General features: G+C 44.4%; 1 protein-coding gene across 1 annotated transcript; it reads left to right on the top strand.

The window, feature by feature from the left end:
* Window positions 1-6,344: 6,344 nt before the first annotated feature.
* Window positions 6,345-15,093, top strand: LOC116520546 (erythroblast NAD(P)(+)--arginine ADP-ribosyltransferase-like). Its single transcript, XM_032234788.1, has 3 exons — window positions 6,345-6,683; window positions 12,548-12,884; window positions 15,086-15,093. Exons 1-3 carry the CDS (start codon window positions 6,345-6,347, stop codon window positions 15,091-15,093), a joined length of 684 nt encoding a protein of 227 aa, XP_032090679.1.
* The last annotated feature ends 269 nt before the right edge of the window (window positions 15,094-15,362 follow it).

Below are 15,362 nucleotides of genomic sequence, written 5' to 3'. Positions count from 1 at the left end.
TACTGAAACTGCAGGAAACATTTAGAGTTGGTGTTGCATTTAATCATGCCCAATAAAGAAATTATTTCAGGGAGATGTGAGTCTTGGAGTTCTGATTTACTTGGGCTCATTCGTTGGAACTTTGACAGGAAGATTGAGTCCTCTGCTAGTCGTTGCCAACTATAGGGATGGTGCTCATTTCCATTTCCCATCAAAGTGGTACTTATCTATCTACTTGCATTTGCATGCTTTCAAACAGCAGGAGCTGAGGTGAGGATGGGAACTAACCCCATTTTGGAGTGTTGAGTCTCGAACCTAATTGTTATGTTTCCACAAGTGCTCCAAATACCTCTGAGAGTTTCAGATATTCCTACGACATATGAAATTACAATGGTAACAATAATATTCATGTTAACAATAACAAACAAAGCAATGTTGTCATTTCATATATTGCAGGAATATCTGAAAAGCTCAACAGGGTTTTCAACCAACACGATGTACATTTGAAACCCCCAAATGCACTAAGGCAGAAGCTTCTCTACCAATGTTCCCTCTAAGTTGCGCGGCTGCGCAGGTGCGCATGTAACAAGAAAACACCGCACAGAAGTTTCAAACTTCCGTGCAGTGTTTTTTAATGTCTTAAAATATGACTAAAAATATCCCCCCTCCCTCCCTTCTCTCTCTGCAATGAACTTTCTCCTCCATCTGGTGAGTGGTGAAATCAAGGAAGACTCTGCCCGGAGACCGATGATGCTGCAGAAGGGAGAATTCCTATTGGTCCTCTGGGGCTTCGTCGGTTCCTGGGAAAACGTGATTTGCTGGTTGTAGCCTGCGTTTCTCTGCACATCCGGGGTTTCTCAGGCATTGCGTCATCTGAAGCCCCGTTCTGGGCTCGGCAGTTTTTCTGCGGTCCCTTTGCTTTGCAGAGAGAGGGAAGCAGCGTGGAGTTGGATTGCCTGAGCCAAAGGGGTCCACGGGATCTTGAGACTTGATTTTTGAGCAGTACCAATCCATTCCACTCTTTCCTTTTCCCTTTCTGTCCTTCTATCTTCCTTCCCTTTTCTTTTTCCTTTCCTTTCTCTTTTCCTTTCTCCTTTCCTTCTTTTCCATTTCCTTTCCTTTTTCCTTTCCTTTCTCTTTTCCTTTCCTTTCCTTTTTCCTTTCCTTCTTTTCCATTTCCATTTCCTTTCCTCTTTCCTTTCTCTTTTCCTTTCCTTTCTCCTTTCTTTTCCTTTTCCTTTCCTTCTTTTCCATTTCATTTCCTTTCTCTTTTCCTTTCCTTTCCTTATTTCCTTTTCCTTTCTTTTTTTCCCTTCCCTTTCCCTCCCTTCTTCATCCTCTCCTTCTTTCCCATTTCCTTTCCTTTTTCCTTACCTTCCTTTCCTTTTTCCTTTCCCTTTCCTTTCTTTTCTCTTTTCCTTTCCTTCTTTCCCATTTCCTTTCCCCCCTCCCTTCCTTCCTTCCTGGGGGTCTGAGGGAGAGGGAGGGGGCCCTTTTCCTCCTTGCCCCTCTCCCCAACATCTGCTCTGATGGCAATTATGGCTAGAAAAAAATCAGGTGCTCAGGCATGAAAATGTGCCGCTCAAACACTAGACTTTTCCGCACACACTGAAACTTTTTTTAGAGGGAACATTTTTCTCCATCCCAAAGATAAAACACCCAGACACAAACTGAGGAATATGATATATGCAGTACAATGCAGGGAGACATAGACAGATCTGTAGATTGGAGAAACAAAACAACCACTTCACAAATACATGGCAGAACAAAGGAGAACAAACCCATCCGGACAAAATTCAGCAGTCCATCTGCATTTGAAAGACAAAGGTCACACTTTTGAAGTGAGCAAAGTCCACATTTTGGACAGAGAGGACCACTGGTTCAAAGGAGGGGGTCGAAGATTAAGATTGAACAGCCCCAACGCAACAGAGGGGGAGAGATAGCACTCCATCCATCTCCTATTTACAACATGGTTCTTTCAGCTGTTCCAAGAAGGCTCCACACCCATTTGCAATACTCAGGTGACCTCCAAGGGGCCTCAAGCACTCTCTAAAAGAATGCCAGATGATCGCAAGGAATATAAATCCTTCCATCCTCTGCCATTCAGTCAGAACTGAAGAACCTTCTTGGATGAGAAGTGAAACATATTCAAGGAAAAACAAGGTCCAGTTGCCTTTTGAAAAAGCACCTGTGGGACAATGACCAAAAGGGAGAAGGCTCCAAGACAGGTGACCTTGTGGCCTCCATGGCTCTGGAGGAACACCCCCCCCTGGCCTCAGCCTAGTTTAGATGATCTCACAATGGCCCATGTGCGTGATTTTCTTCCTTACCATATCTCATTTTTTTTCAACACAACTAAGATCTTAAGAGCGGGAAGTGGCTTTTTTGCTTCAGCAGGGGGTTGGACTAGAAGAACTCCGAGGTCCCTTCCAACTCAGGTGTTCTGTAATTCTATTCCTTTGCACGGGACTCCTTCAGAGGGAAGTGAGCCATGAAAGAGAAGATGCACCTCCTGCACTGAATGCCACCTTCTCCTCATTGTTGAGAGAATAACAGCCTCAACTACTTTTCAGATGGATCCCCATTTTCTTTTATTTCCACAGTAACACCAGTCAAGGTCTCCCCACCCCCTCTTTTCTTCCTGGGAATATTTAAGGAAGCTCCAGTGATTAAGAACCGAGGTGGCGCAGTGGTTAAATGCAGCACTGCAGGCTACTTCAGCTGACTGCAGTTCTGCAGTTCGGCTGTTCAAATCTCACCGGCTCAGGGTTGACTCAGCCTTCCATCCTTCCGAGGTGGGTAAAATGAGGACCCGGATTGTTGTTGGGGGCAATATGCTGACTCTGTAAACCGCTTAGAGAGGGCTGAAAGCCCTATGAAGCGGTATATAAGTCTAACTGCTATTGCTATTATTCCAATATCCTGGTACTTAGTAGATAATTAATAAAGCAGATTGAAATGGCACAGATATAATCATTGATACGCCCGAGAAGTTATAAGGTACGATGGGAGTTTAAACCTCTCAAGCGTTTCCAAATATTAGCACAAGGGAGTGTCCACCAGGTAGCCAAATAAGAGAGAGAGATAAACAGTGAATATTCATGTCACTCTACTTGGGGGCCACAAATTTATACATCAGGCCCATGAGGTTTTCCCACAAATGAAGGATTGAAGGTTTCACGGTATTTCCGCTTGCAAATCTTGTCATTCCTTCTTTGGGGAAGGAAAGCATTTTTTTTTTTTTACGTTTCTCTGAATCGCATGGACCAGTTTCATCTAAGGGATGAGGGAACCTTATCAGTACTAGATGAGAGTGGTGTTTGCAGAGAGGAAGAAGAGGAGGAGGAGGGGAGAGGAGGAGGACTGCAGGGTCCTTAGTGTTCTCTGAGCTGGGTGGTTTTCTTGCAGACGTTTAATGACCCAACTAGGGAACACCATCAGTGCTAGAAGAGAGCTGGGTTGTGGAGAGGAGGGAGAGTAGGAAGCTGGGGAAGGATGATGATGATAATGAAACATCTGCAAGAAAACCACCCAGCTCAGAGAGCACCAAGGACCCTGCAGTCCTCCTTCTCCTCCTTTTCCATTTCCTCCTCCTCCTGTACCCCACATCCTTCTAGCACTGATGCTGTTCCCTAGTTAGGTCATGAAACGCCTGAGATAAGAAAACCACCCGGCTCAGAGAGCACCAAGGACCTCTCATTTCAATGCTGAGCTCCAAAGATTCTCCTTTATTGGTGGGACTTAAATTGACTGACGTTGTATAAAGATCGTGGGTGGAGTTTACATGCCATTGTGTTTCCTTCTTGCCTTTCTTTTCTCAGGAGTCGCCACGAAGACACCAACCATCCAAATGGTCCAGGTGTTGTGCCTGGTCGGACTCTTCACCGGACCTTTGCAGGTATAAACAGGGCAGCTTCAGCAGCAAAGGTTTCCACCTCTTTAAATGGGGAGGGGTTGCCAGAGAGGCAGGAGGATGTCCCCCCTCCTCACTCAACAAAATAGTCACGCCCTGCTGTTAGATTTTTCAGACCTCCCAAACACTTCTAAGTAGAAACCATCCTTGGTTCTACTTGTTGAGAAAGGTGTTGTTTTATTTGAAGTTAGTCGCAGTAGTGCAAAGCCGGAACTGAGAATCACGCGCACAAATCGCCAATTTCCTCTCCACAACTGCCTCCCCTGGTGACGAATGAGGTTTCCGCAAGAGGTATTCAAACCAGTCATTTCAAGGGTAGGTTGGTAGGCAGCTTCATTCTTCACCCTTTCTTCTCCCAGCCGAACAACATTGAAGCAGCACTTTGGGAAGATACCATAGCTAGTTTTGCTTTCCCCCAAGCATTGCCCCTCCCATCCACTCCACCCCCCCTCCCCAACAGTTAATGGCACTTTTTCACCGCATGGTAACAAAGCACACAAGCGAGCACAAGATAGCAGTAAACAAGGTGGTGAAGAAGAATGTCTCCTGCATGGGTCATCATGAGGCCATCTAAACTAGGCTGAGGCCAGGGATGGGATCCTTTCAGGGCCACGGAGGCCCCAATGTCACCCACCTTCTCCCTTCCTTCTCCTCCCCACCAGGGCAGCTGCGATTTTTCTTGCCCTGAATTTATGTATGCCAAAGGGGCTTTGCCCATTTCAAGATAGCTCGACATGTGATCATTGGGCATCCCCCCAAATCGTGTCCCCCTATGATCCTTTTTTTAAATCCTCTTTCCAATCCTCCGGGATTGGGCGGCCTATAAATCTATTAAATAAATAAATAAATAAATAAATAAATAAATAAATAAATAAATAAATAAATAATTGTGTTATTTCAGACTGAAGGGGTGACCTCCCCTTCTCAACCCCCCACCCCTTGCTTTTGGGTGTCTTGGAGAATGGGTGGAAACTGATCAGGGAGAGATTCAACCTAGAAATAAGGAGAAATTTTCAGACAGTGTGAACAATCGCCCCGTCGAAGAGAAGTTGTGGGAACTTCATCACTGGAGGCTTTCCAGAAGAGACTGGACTGCCCTCAGTCAGAAATGGTGTGGGGTCTCCTGCGTGGATGGAGGGTTGGACTAGATCAGTGTTTCTCAACCTTGGCGATCTTAAGTCCTGTGGGACTTCAACTCCCAGAATCCCCCAGCCAGCACAGCTGGCTGGGGAATTCTGGGAGTTGAAGTCCCACAGGACTTAAGGTCGCCAAGGTTGGGAAACACTGGACTAGATAATCTACAAGATCCCTTCCAACTGTTATTCTATTATTTCGGTTATTTCCTTTCATCTCTTGGCACTTTGAGCAGAGCAGAGCTTGCCAGATGGATTTTCTTTCCAGAGCAGCATCAAATCCCGCTAGACACAAAACAAAAAGCAAAACAAAAAAAGAGAGAAGCTAACCCAGGCAAACCATTCCGAGGCCCATCACCTTTTTGTCATTGCCCCAAAGGTGCTTTTTCAAAAGGCAGCTGGGTTTTGTTTTGTCTTGAATAGGCCTCGCTTCTCATCTAAGAAGCTTCTTCAATTGTGTCTGAATGGTGGAGGATGGAAGAATTTATATTCCTTTCAATCCTCTGGTCGTTAGTGCTCTTTGTGAGAGTTCCCTAAGCCACTTGAGGGTTTATCTCTCCCTTCAGGCACACCTGAGCAGTGCAAATGCGTGTGGAGTCTTTTGGGGACTTAAATGCAGATGGACTGCTGAATCTTGTCCTGTTTGCTTTATTCTCCTATTTCCGTGATGGTGAACCAATGGCACATATGCCACAGGTGGCACGAGAAGCCATTTGTTAGGGCATGTGAGGCATTGCCCTGTCAGCTCCAGTGCACATGCACGGGCTGACTTCACTCTTCTTTTGAGGGCGTTTTTCACCATCCGGAGGATGTCCGATTTGCTTTTAGGGCTGGTTTTTGCCCTCCGGACCCTTCAGGGAAGGCTTCTGAAGGCTCCGGAAGTCGAAAATTGGCCATAAGGACAAACCAGAAGTCACCATTCCCAAACTTCTGGGTTCCCTGTAGGTCCATTTTTTGCCCTCCGGAGGCTTCAGGGAAGCTCCTGAAGCCTCCAGAAGGGCCTGGGAGGGTGTCAGGGGGTGTTTTTGCCCTCCCCAGGCTCCTAGAAAGCCTCCACAGCCTGGGGAGGGGGAAAAAACCATGCCAAAAGCAGGGAGTACTGATTGCCCCTGCACTCCCTCCGCTTTTGGCACGGGAGCCAAAAAAGGTTAGCCATCACTGTGCTATGTTGTGCCATTCATTTGTGAAGTGGTTGTTTTGTTTCCCCACTGTACAGTTCTGTACATGTTTCACTACATTATAGTGCATACATCACACTGCTTCTCTGTTGTAAGTTTCAGGACCAATATTTCTCACAAAAAGAGGCATTTTAATGGCCAATGGTCAAGCCCATCGAGACCTTGGGCTCTTTTCTCTCCCTCATGTCCTTCCACATTCTCTCTCTTTTTGGACAGGTGTTTTGTCTCCAAAAGATTGCCCTCGACGTGGCCAAGAATTCTCTGGATGACCTGTATAAGGGATGTATCCCTTTGAGAGAGCTCAAAATGAAGAAACCGGGATATATTCCCCTGCCGAAAAAATATATTGCAACCTGGAAAATGGCCATCTCGCATGTGGAGAAACTCGGCTACAGTGTCGGCAACTTCAACCGGATGTATGCCACTGCTATTATGGCCTACACCATCGGAGACCATCTATACCGTGATTTCAACACTGCCGTACGCAAAGCTGGGGAATCCAAACACTCTTACCTTCAATTTCCCTTCAAGTGTAGCATCAGATTGAGATTTGGTTTAGCAATCTACTTACGAAAGACCAGGACTCGAGACCAATGTTCCCTCTAATTTTTTTCAGTGTGAGCAGAAAAGTATAGTGTTTGAGCGGCACATTTTCATGCCTGAGCACCCGAATTTTTTTCACAGATGTCACCTAAGACAACAACAAAATCAGTATTATTTGAAACTCAAAGTTATGTTTATTCAAGGTACTCGCTTAATTAAAAGTGTTACATAATATCAGTATCACTTAACAACGCTCCTGCTTAGCAACCGAAATGTTGGCTCAGAAAGTCTGGCATTTGAAACAAAAAATAGCCTTTAAAGTTGTGGTGTGTTAGGGAAGAAGGCGGGGCTTAGCAGTGAGAAGATGGAGTTTTAGGCTACTCCTGAAATTCCTCTATACCAAAGGATTTTTGGACGGGTTCTTTGAACCCTAGCTGTCCCGGAGACGACAGTGAAGGTGGGGAGGGACCCTGGACCCCAGAGATATTCGCAAATCTCTGGGGGGGGTATTAACTCCTCGTGCCAATTCCTTTTTGGATTAGCTGCGTGCTAACTGAAACTGCAGGTTGCCCCTAAGAATGGAAGAAGTGATGTCATCTGGTAAGCTGATTTTATTATCCAAGAGAGACTGTTCGTGTTAAAAATTAAGCTAATTGAAAACCAAACAACAAGAAGATTTAGCGGCGAAATGGCTTTTCTAATGGATTTATGACTGGTGGTTACTTTACTTCTTAAATGCTACAAGAAACTCTGCGATACCCTCCCCCCTCTGAATCTCCCTAAGTGGATCGTAAAACTTATCTCCTACTAATTAGTCCGTCACGATTCGACATTTTTATTACTTTACTATCTAGTTCTGTTTACAACTAGATAAGATTGACAGCCGGTAAGAGACTAAAAAAAAAAAGTAAAAAGTGCTTCGAAGCCTGTGGGGAAAAAAAGAGAGCTTCTATTTTAACTACGACACATCATGGTGTCCCAAGATACCTCTAAGATTTCATTTCAGACTCTTTTCTCTGCGTGTAGAGGACTCTTTCATTCTTACCAAAAATTGGAAAGAAAACTGGATCAATTGATTCTAAAATATGAAGTTAAAACTGAGATCGTTGAATGCTTAAATGTTCCTGAAACACAAACGGAAAATGTGAGAAATGGTGTCTGGTCTATCTCAGAGGAAGAGAGGAGGGGGGAAGCTATAAAGACGACTCATTTAAAGAGACAGTGTGCAGAAGGAATGGAGAATCCACCCTTGAGAATTAAAGTTAAATTGGGAAATTTTATAAGCCTAGGACAACTTTATTATTTCATCACCGACATTCAGAATCCAAAGGTGCCGAAATACTTTTGTTTGGACTTGCTTATGGAAACATTTGGTAAATTTATCCAACGAATGGCTACTGGACGGAGGAAATCTTGCAGTTGGAGGGACACAGGCTGACAGATGGAATTAGCTAGATCGGATTACTTCAATTTGTAATAGATATAGCTGAATAATGACTGATATGGATAGCAATATATATAATTTGGAACTGGCTGATAGATTGATGAATACAATTGAAAACTAGTTAAACCTAATTGCTTTTTTGTGTAACAAATATTGCTGAATAATAATTGATATTGATAGCAATGTATATAATGTGGAGTTGATATGATAACTAACAATTGGATATGAGAAAATACCTTTAGATTATACATAAAGAGTATTAACTATAATAATTAGCACTATTAAAAACTAAATAAGATCCATACAATCAAATGTTAATCAATACTGGGAAAATGTTATGATATATGATATAATTGAATATTATGGATGTTTAGCTAAAATAGAATCTAGATCGGATTACTTCAATTTGTAATAGATATAGCTGAATAATGACTGATATGGATAGCAATATATATAATTTGGAACTGGTTGATAGAATGATGAATACAATTGAAAACAAGTTAAACCTAATTGCTTTTTTGTGTAACAAATATTGCTGAATAATAATTGATATTGATAGCAATGTATATAATGTGGAGTTGATATGATAACTAACAATTGGATATGAGAAAATACCTTTAGATTATACATAAAGAGTATTAACTATAATAATTAGCACTATTAAAAAACTAAATAAAATCCATATAATTAAATGTTAATCAATATTGGGAAAATGTTATGATATATGATATAATTGAATATTATGGATGTTTAGTTAAAATAGAATATGAGGATTTGATGATAATAGAGGATTTTACAAATAAGTAAATGAACTGCCAGCATGTGTTATGGACTAATTCCTCAGCATAGCTAAGGATGAAGGATGTTTAAATAACTATAATAATTAAAACCGGAGGTATAATGATGTTGATATGGTAAATATTCGAGCTAAGATATTTGAATTAATAGGAGTCAACGGAAGAGAAGCACCAAAACATGTTGTAACCAGTTGATATACTTCTTATTTTTTTATAATAGACACCTGTGTTTTGTTTTGTTTTCTTGATTGTTGTTTTTGTCTTTTTTTGTATTATCTGTAATTGATTGATATATTAAGAAAGATGTTGTACCAGTTTTAAACTAAAACTAAAAAACATTTAATAAAAAAAAAAGTTGTGGTGTGTTAGGAGCATTTTTATTCCTGTATTTTAAACACACACACACACACACACACATACACACACACAAACATTGAGAGAGGGAAACATAGGAACTTCGAAGGGTGAATAATTTGAAATGGTAGTTGGAGAAAATAGTGTAAGTAAAATAGTACTTTTGATTTTGGTACACTGCAGTACGGAGTTTATCAGTGGCAGTAGAGAGGATATTCAAAGATTTATCAATCCTCTCCACAGCCAAGTCCAATACTGCCTGCTGGCACATGATCCGGTTAATCATGTAGATTGGGGTGCGGTAACCCCAAGACCCATCCTCTGCCCAAGTGGCCCTCCCATAGTGCATACGATTCTCTCTGAGCTCCACATGTCAGATTTCTCATATTCAGCCAGTTCCTTACAAAGAAAGTTAGAGAAGGCTGTGTCAGCCTCCCTCCTCTGACAGGTGGGGACCACTGAGTCATACACTGGGACCCCTAGCACCTGTTGTGATTGGATGGGCAACAGAAAGAACGAGGGTTTTATCCATCCAAGAACACAGGAGCCTGACCAATCCTCAGGGAGGACTTCGTAGGCCAATGTGCCACGAATCCAATACATGTTCTCCGGGGCTTCCCAAGGGCCAGATGGGGTCTGTGGCTTTTTCCCATTTTAAATTTTAGGGTGTCCTTCTGTGGACCCTGCAGGCATTGAGTGCATTCCAATAGGGAGGGGGTAATGGCCACCCGTGTGGCCCTTGGTTCCCTTGGGGCTCCCTTTTCCTTCCCTTGTAGCCTCCCCTCCTGAGTGGTCCCATGTGGGACAGGAGTTCCTACCCTGTTGTAGGAGTGGCTCCAGAACCACCGTTCCCTTTCCCTGTGCATTTAAGGTGACTATAGCTGTTCTGCTGAGGGTCTTGTCAAATGTCCCCGCACGGCATTGATATGATTCCAAGTAGTTGGATTGGGTTATCCAGACCTCCAGGTGACTGGCTTTAGCACTATTGCTGCGCGTTATGCCTATGCGCCGGTACTTACTCAGGTCTTGTGCGTTCGTGCTTGACAGATTCTCATCCTCTGACCACCATTGTAGAAACCACCAATTCCCTACATCACCAATGAGCTGGCAAGTTATCTCCACCATTATGGGAATCCGGTCATAAGTTATGTCATATTCCATTTTCAGGCTGAAACCACGGGGGGGGGGGGGCGCTTCACCTGAGCCCTTGTCCTTTCTGGAAAGGGGTCTGGGAAGGGTCTCTGAATGGGCTTTAGACGATGGCACATAATGGTTGAATTGTATCGTTTGTTTGGTGCCCAAGTTGTGACATTGGGGTTCACTCGACACTGCCAATAGTTCCCAGTCTCCTCTGAACAAGGGGATAGCCCCTCTTCCGGATGGCAATCTAATAACCAGCGTTCATTATACACAAAATGCAGTCCTCGTTCACCCTGATAAAAGCAGTCTTTGCAAAGAGGGAAGGGCCCTGGATCCATTTCCTCTTACAGGGAACCCTACAGGGAAGTTTGAGAATGGTGACTTCTGGTTTGTCCTTATGGCCAATTTTCGACCTCTGGAGCCTTCAGGAGGCTTCCATGAAGGCTCCGGAGGGCAAAAACCAGCCCTATGAGCAAATCGGACGTCCTCCGGATGGCGAAAAACGGCCTCAAAAGAAGAGCGAAGTCAGCGCGTGCATGTGCACTGGAGCTGACAGGGCAATGCCTCACATGCCCTAACAAATGGCTTCTCGTGTCACCTGTGGTTGAGATTGAAACATGCTCTGACTCAGGCTCCTAGTTTCTTGACCTTGACAGGCCTTTCCAGTTGTTTGTGGACACTAAGCAGAATATGGGGTACTGACCCAAAGGTTGGGAACATGGTATCACCCGGTTGCATATTTGTCCAAACAGCTGAATCAGGTGGCCAAAGGGTGGCCGGCCTGTCTTAAGGCTGTGGCAGGAACTGCCCTACTTACCCAGGAAGCCAATAAGCTCACCTTTGGACAACAATTAAACATCTACACCCCCACATGCTCTCAGAGCTGTCCTCGACCAGAAAGGCCATCTGTGGCTTACCAATCCATGAATGCTCAAATGCCATGGGCTTATTACACATAACCCCCTCATCAAGCTTGTCCAGTCATATGCTTTGAATCCAGCAACCTTATTGCCTGAACCAGATTCTGAAACAACCCATGATTGCTTACAAACAATTGAAGAGACCTATGCCAGCCGCCCAGATTTGAAGGATGAACCCCTCTCTAACCCAGACGCAGCCCTTTTTATGCATGGAACCAACTTTCTACATGAGGGCGTGCGACAGGCAGCTTATGCTGTGGTCACCCTCGATGATGTGTGGGAAGCCATGCCTCTACTACCAGGGACCAGTGCAGTTGGCAGAACTACATGCCCTCACAAGGGCTTTGGAATTGGCACGAGATCTATGAGTCAACATTTACACAGACTCCAAATATGCCTTCCTAACCGTCCAAGTCCATGGAGCTTTATATAAGGAAAGAGGCCTCATCACAGCTGGAGGAAAGGACATCAAATATGGCCCCCAAATTATGCGTCTGCTGGATAGTGTATGGGCCTCCAAGCAGGTAGCCATTATGCATGTCCGGGGTCATCAAAGAGGGGTCTCAACAGCTGAAAAAGGAAACAACAAAGCTGATCGAGTTGCCAGAGCAGCGGCCTTGGATCCCCCTTCTTTACAGGCCACCTGCCTCACTCTACCTATCTACTGAACTAAATCTGAACTGCCTGGGCTCTGCCCAGGATGCTACTTTTATGCCGTGTTCCACACTGTGCATTCTCAAGGCGTTTCCATACACGAGACAAGCATGACATTTCGAAAAGGGGAAGTTCATTTTGGAATGTTACAAACAGAGAAGTACATAGGAAAAATACAAAAAGATAAGTTCCTATAATGTCTTAAGCTATCGGCCGTTTCACCTCTGTTCTATCTTACACCCATGCCTGGCTTCCTGTGCCCCTCCTTTATTCCTCTGTAATATTTGTAAGACTTATGAGGAAGTTAGAAGTCAAGAAGTCAGGAAGTCAGAAGTTAGAAGTCAAGTCAAGTGCACGAAAGTGAAATGTCAATAAATTTATAAGGTCCATTCTATTAAGACCACCTAACCTGGCCAGCCACTGGTGGGTTCACCTGTGCACCCCCTCCTGCCTCACAAGGACTACTTCTTACTCCTGATTAGGGCTCTTCAGGCTAAGAAGACTGTGCCCGGTTGTTACGAAGTTTTCCGTGGGATTAAAGGTGTTTGTTTTACTGTCTCCGACAAGGTGGTTCGCTTTGGACAATTTTCTTCCTCGTCCTTGCTCAAAAAAGTGTCCCAAGGGTTTGTCGAGGACACCTTCTTCTCCATCAAAACCTGTTACGGCGTGCCTATCTCTCAGTTCTCATTGCGCCCGTACCAAAAGGAAATCGTCATCCCATCTTATGAGATGTTCAACGTGATCAGCCACAAGAAAACCCTAAAGGGGGTCTTCATCAGGCTGGAGTCCAAAGGCGTTTTCAACCATTTCATCTGTGAAGTCCTGAAAGGTAATAAACTGGAAGAATGGAGAAGTAGGGTTTAGAGGACCCAGAGAGTAGCTCGTCTTTCTCTAGGGCTGCTGGAGAACCAAAACAGTCCCCAATGGACCAAATGCCTATGGAGATGCTCAATCATCCAGGTCATTGTTGTCCAATTGTGTTCTTTCTCCCCCTGAAAGGCTATTGGATCACCTTGGTGTTTTCTTTGAAAATGTTTCACTTCTCATCCATGATTTTTCCCCCAGTTCTCTTGAATGAGAAGCAAAACATGATCAAAGGAAGGACCAAGGAAGTCCTTTTAGGGGAAAGCAAAACAACACTTCCAATGGACTTCCCCAAAGTCCCTTTTTTCAAGAGGCAAGTGGACTCCCTTGGTTTTTTTTTTCTTTTGAAGGGGTTTTGCTTCTCATCCAAGAAGCTTCTTCAGCTCTGACTAGATGGTGGAGAATGCAAGGATTGGTCCTCCTTGTAGACAGCTGGACTCTTTCAAGCCAGCAGCCTTCTCTGTTCAAAATCTGAGCTTTGCTGTCGTCAAATGGAGAGAAGACCGCTGGTTTGAAAGGGGGTCAAAGAGGTCATCGATGGCAGCTGTCTCTCAACAGAGGGGGAGGAATACAACACCATCTAACTCCAGTCTACACTACAGTCCTTTCAACAGTTCCAAGAAGACTCCACAGCCACTCAGGTAGCAGTTAGCAGTTAGACTTATATACCGCTTCATAGGGCTTTCAGCCCTCTCTAAGCGGTTTACAGAGTCAGCATATTGCCCCCAACAACAATCCGGGTCCTCATTTTACCCACCTCGGAAGGATGGAAGGCTGAGCCAACCCTGAGCCGCTGAGATTTGAACAGCCGAACTGCAGTCAGCTGAAGTAGCCTGCAGTGCTGCATTTAACCACTGTGCCACCTCGGCTCTTGTAAGGTGACCCTGAGAACGCAGACAAACCTCCAGGTGACTTCAATAACTCCTTAAAAGAATACAAATGACCAGATGTCTGCAAGGAGCATCAATCCTTCCATTCCAGGCAAAACTGAAGAAGCTTCTTGGAGGAGAAATGAAACATCTTCAAAGAAAAACCAGAACGTCCAGTTCCCTCTAGAAACTGAAGAGTGTAGTAGAGAAGATCGCAGGGTCTTCAGCAGGTGATGGGGACATTTTATCCCAGAGGGGGGGGGAAAGAAGGAGCAGGACATAAGAATGGAGGCTAAAGCACATGAAGGACAGCTGCAGGAACTGGCTGTGTCCCATTTATTGAAAAGAAAGTCTTGGGGTGACTTGATAGCAGCCTTCCAATATTTGAACAGTTACCGAAAAGAATAGGGGGGAAACAACCTATTATCCAAAGCACCTGAGGGTAGCAGAAGAAGCAACGAATGGGAACTCATCAAGGAGAGAAGCAACCTAGAACTAAGTAGAAAGTTCCTGAGAGACAATTTATCAATGGACCTACTTGCCTCCAGAGGTTGTGGTGCTCCATCACGGGAGGCCTTCAAGATGAGATTGGACAACCATTTGTAACCAGTCCTAGGAGTTTATGATTCGATGACTCCTAGAGCTGCTTTGGTTTCTTCAGGGGATTCTGGGCCAGTTGGAAGGGCTACCTGTACCCCGCAGATCCCAAATCCCAAATCCAGAGGCACATTGCTTCCTTTTCTTCCAGGGGTTGGTGGATTTCCTGGTCCAGCGTCCACTCCTCAGATTTCCTGATGCTTCCCCCCTGCTTAGGTTTTTTAAAATCAACTTTCCAGAGCACCAGTTCCCTGGACAAACTGATTTCAAAAAAATGTCTCACCGTCCTTTGCAATAGCCTGCAAAGAACCCCCTGATCTTGTCTTGGGTCTTCTCTCTTTCCATCTCTCTTTCTCTATCCCTCTGTCCCTCTGTTCCTCCCTCCCTCCCCCTCTCTCTTCCCCTCGATCTCCCTCCCTCTCTCTCCCTCTATCCTTTCCTCCCTCCCTCTCTCTCTCCTTCCCTCTCACTCTCTTTGTCTTCCTCCATCTCTCCCTCCCCCTCTCCTTTCCTCTCCATCATTCTTTCTGTCTATCTGTGTCCCTGCCTCTCCCCTCCCCATTCCACTATCTCTCACACACATACAATTTTCCATTCACAGATGAGGCATCTTGGCAAAAGGTGGAAGAGAATATGAATAAATATTTCGCTTGCCACCACGTTAACCTCTCTGCCCCTACACCCTTTTTTGTTTCCACAGGTCACTAAACTCCCATGGGGAAACCTTTCCTTCTTTGGGGTCTCTGACAACTTGGCCGTTTGGGAAAAGCATCACGAGGAAGGCTATCAGGTCCAACATGCAAGATTCCTTTGAAAATTCCCTTTTTTACTCTCCTAAAGAAGAGCAAGAATTTCAGGCTACTCAAAAGTTATTCAAGGAGGATGAAACCTTTCTCTAGGGTGCATGCCACTCATATATCTTTTAATTTTTTAAGATGTAGCAATAATTACAACCATGCAATTTTCATTCACTTTAT

Source organism: Thamnophis elegans, chromosome Z (assembly GCF_009769535.1).
Source record: "Thamnophis elegans isolate rThaEle1 chromosome Z, rThaEle1.pri, whole genome shotgun sequence".
Taxonomy (NCBI): domain Eukaryota; kingdom Metazoa; phylum Chordata; class Lepidosauria; order Squamata; family Colubridae; genus Thamnophis; species Thamnophis elegans.
The sequence above is the reverse complement of the archived record's forward strand: the minus strand, read 5'-3'. Positions and strand labels throughout refer to the sequence as shown.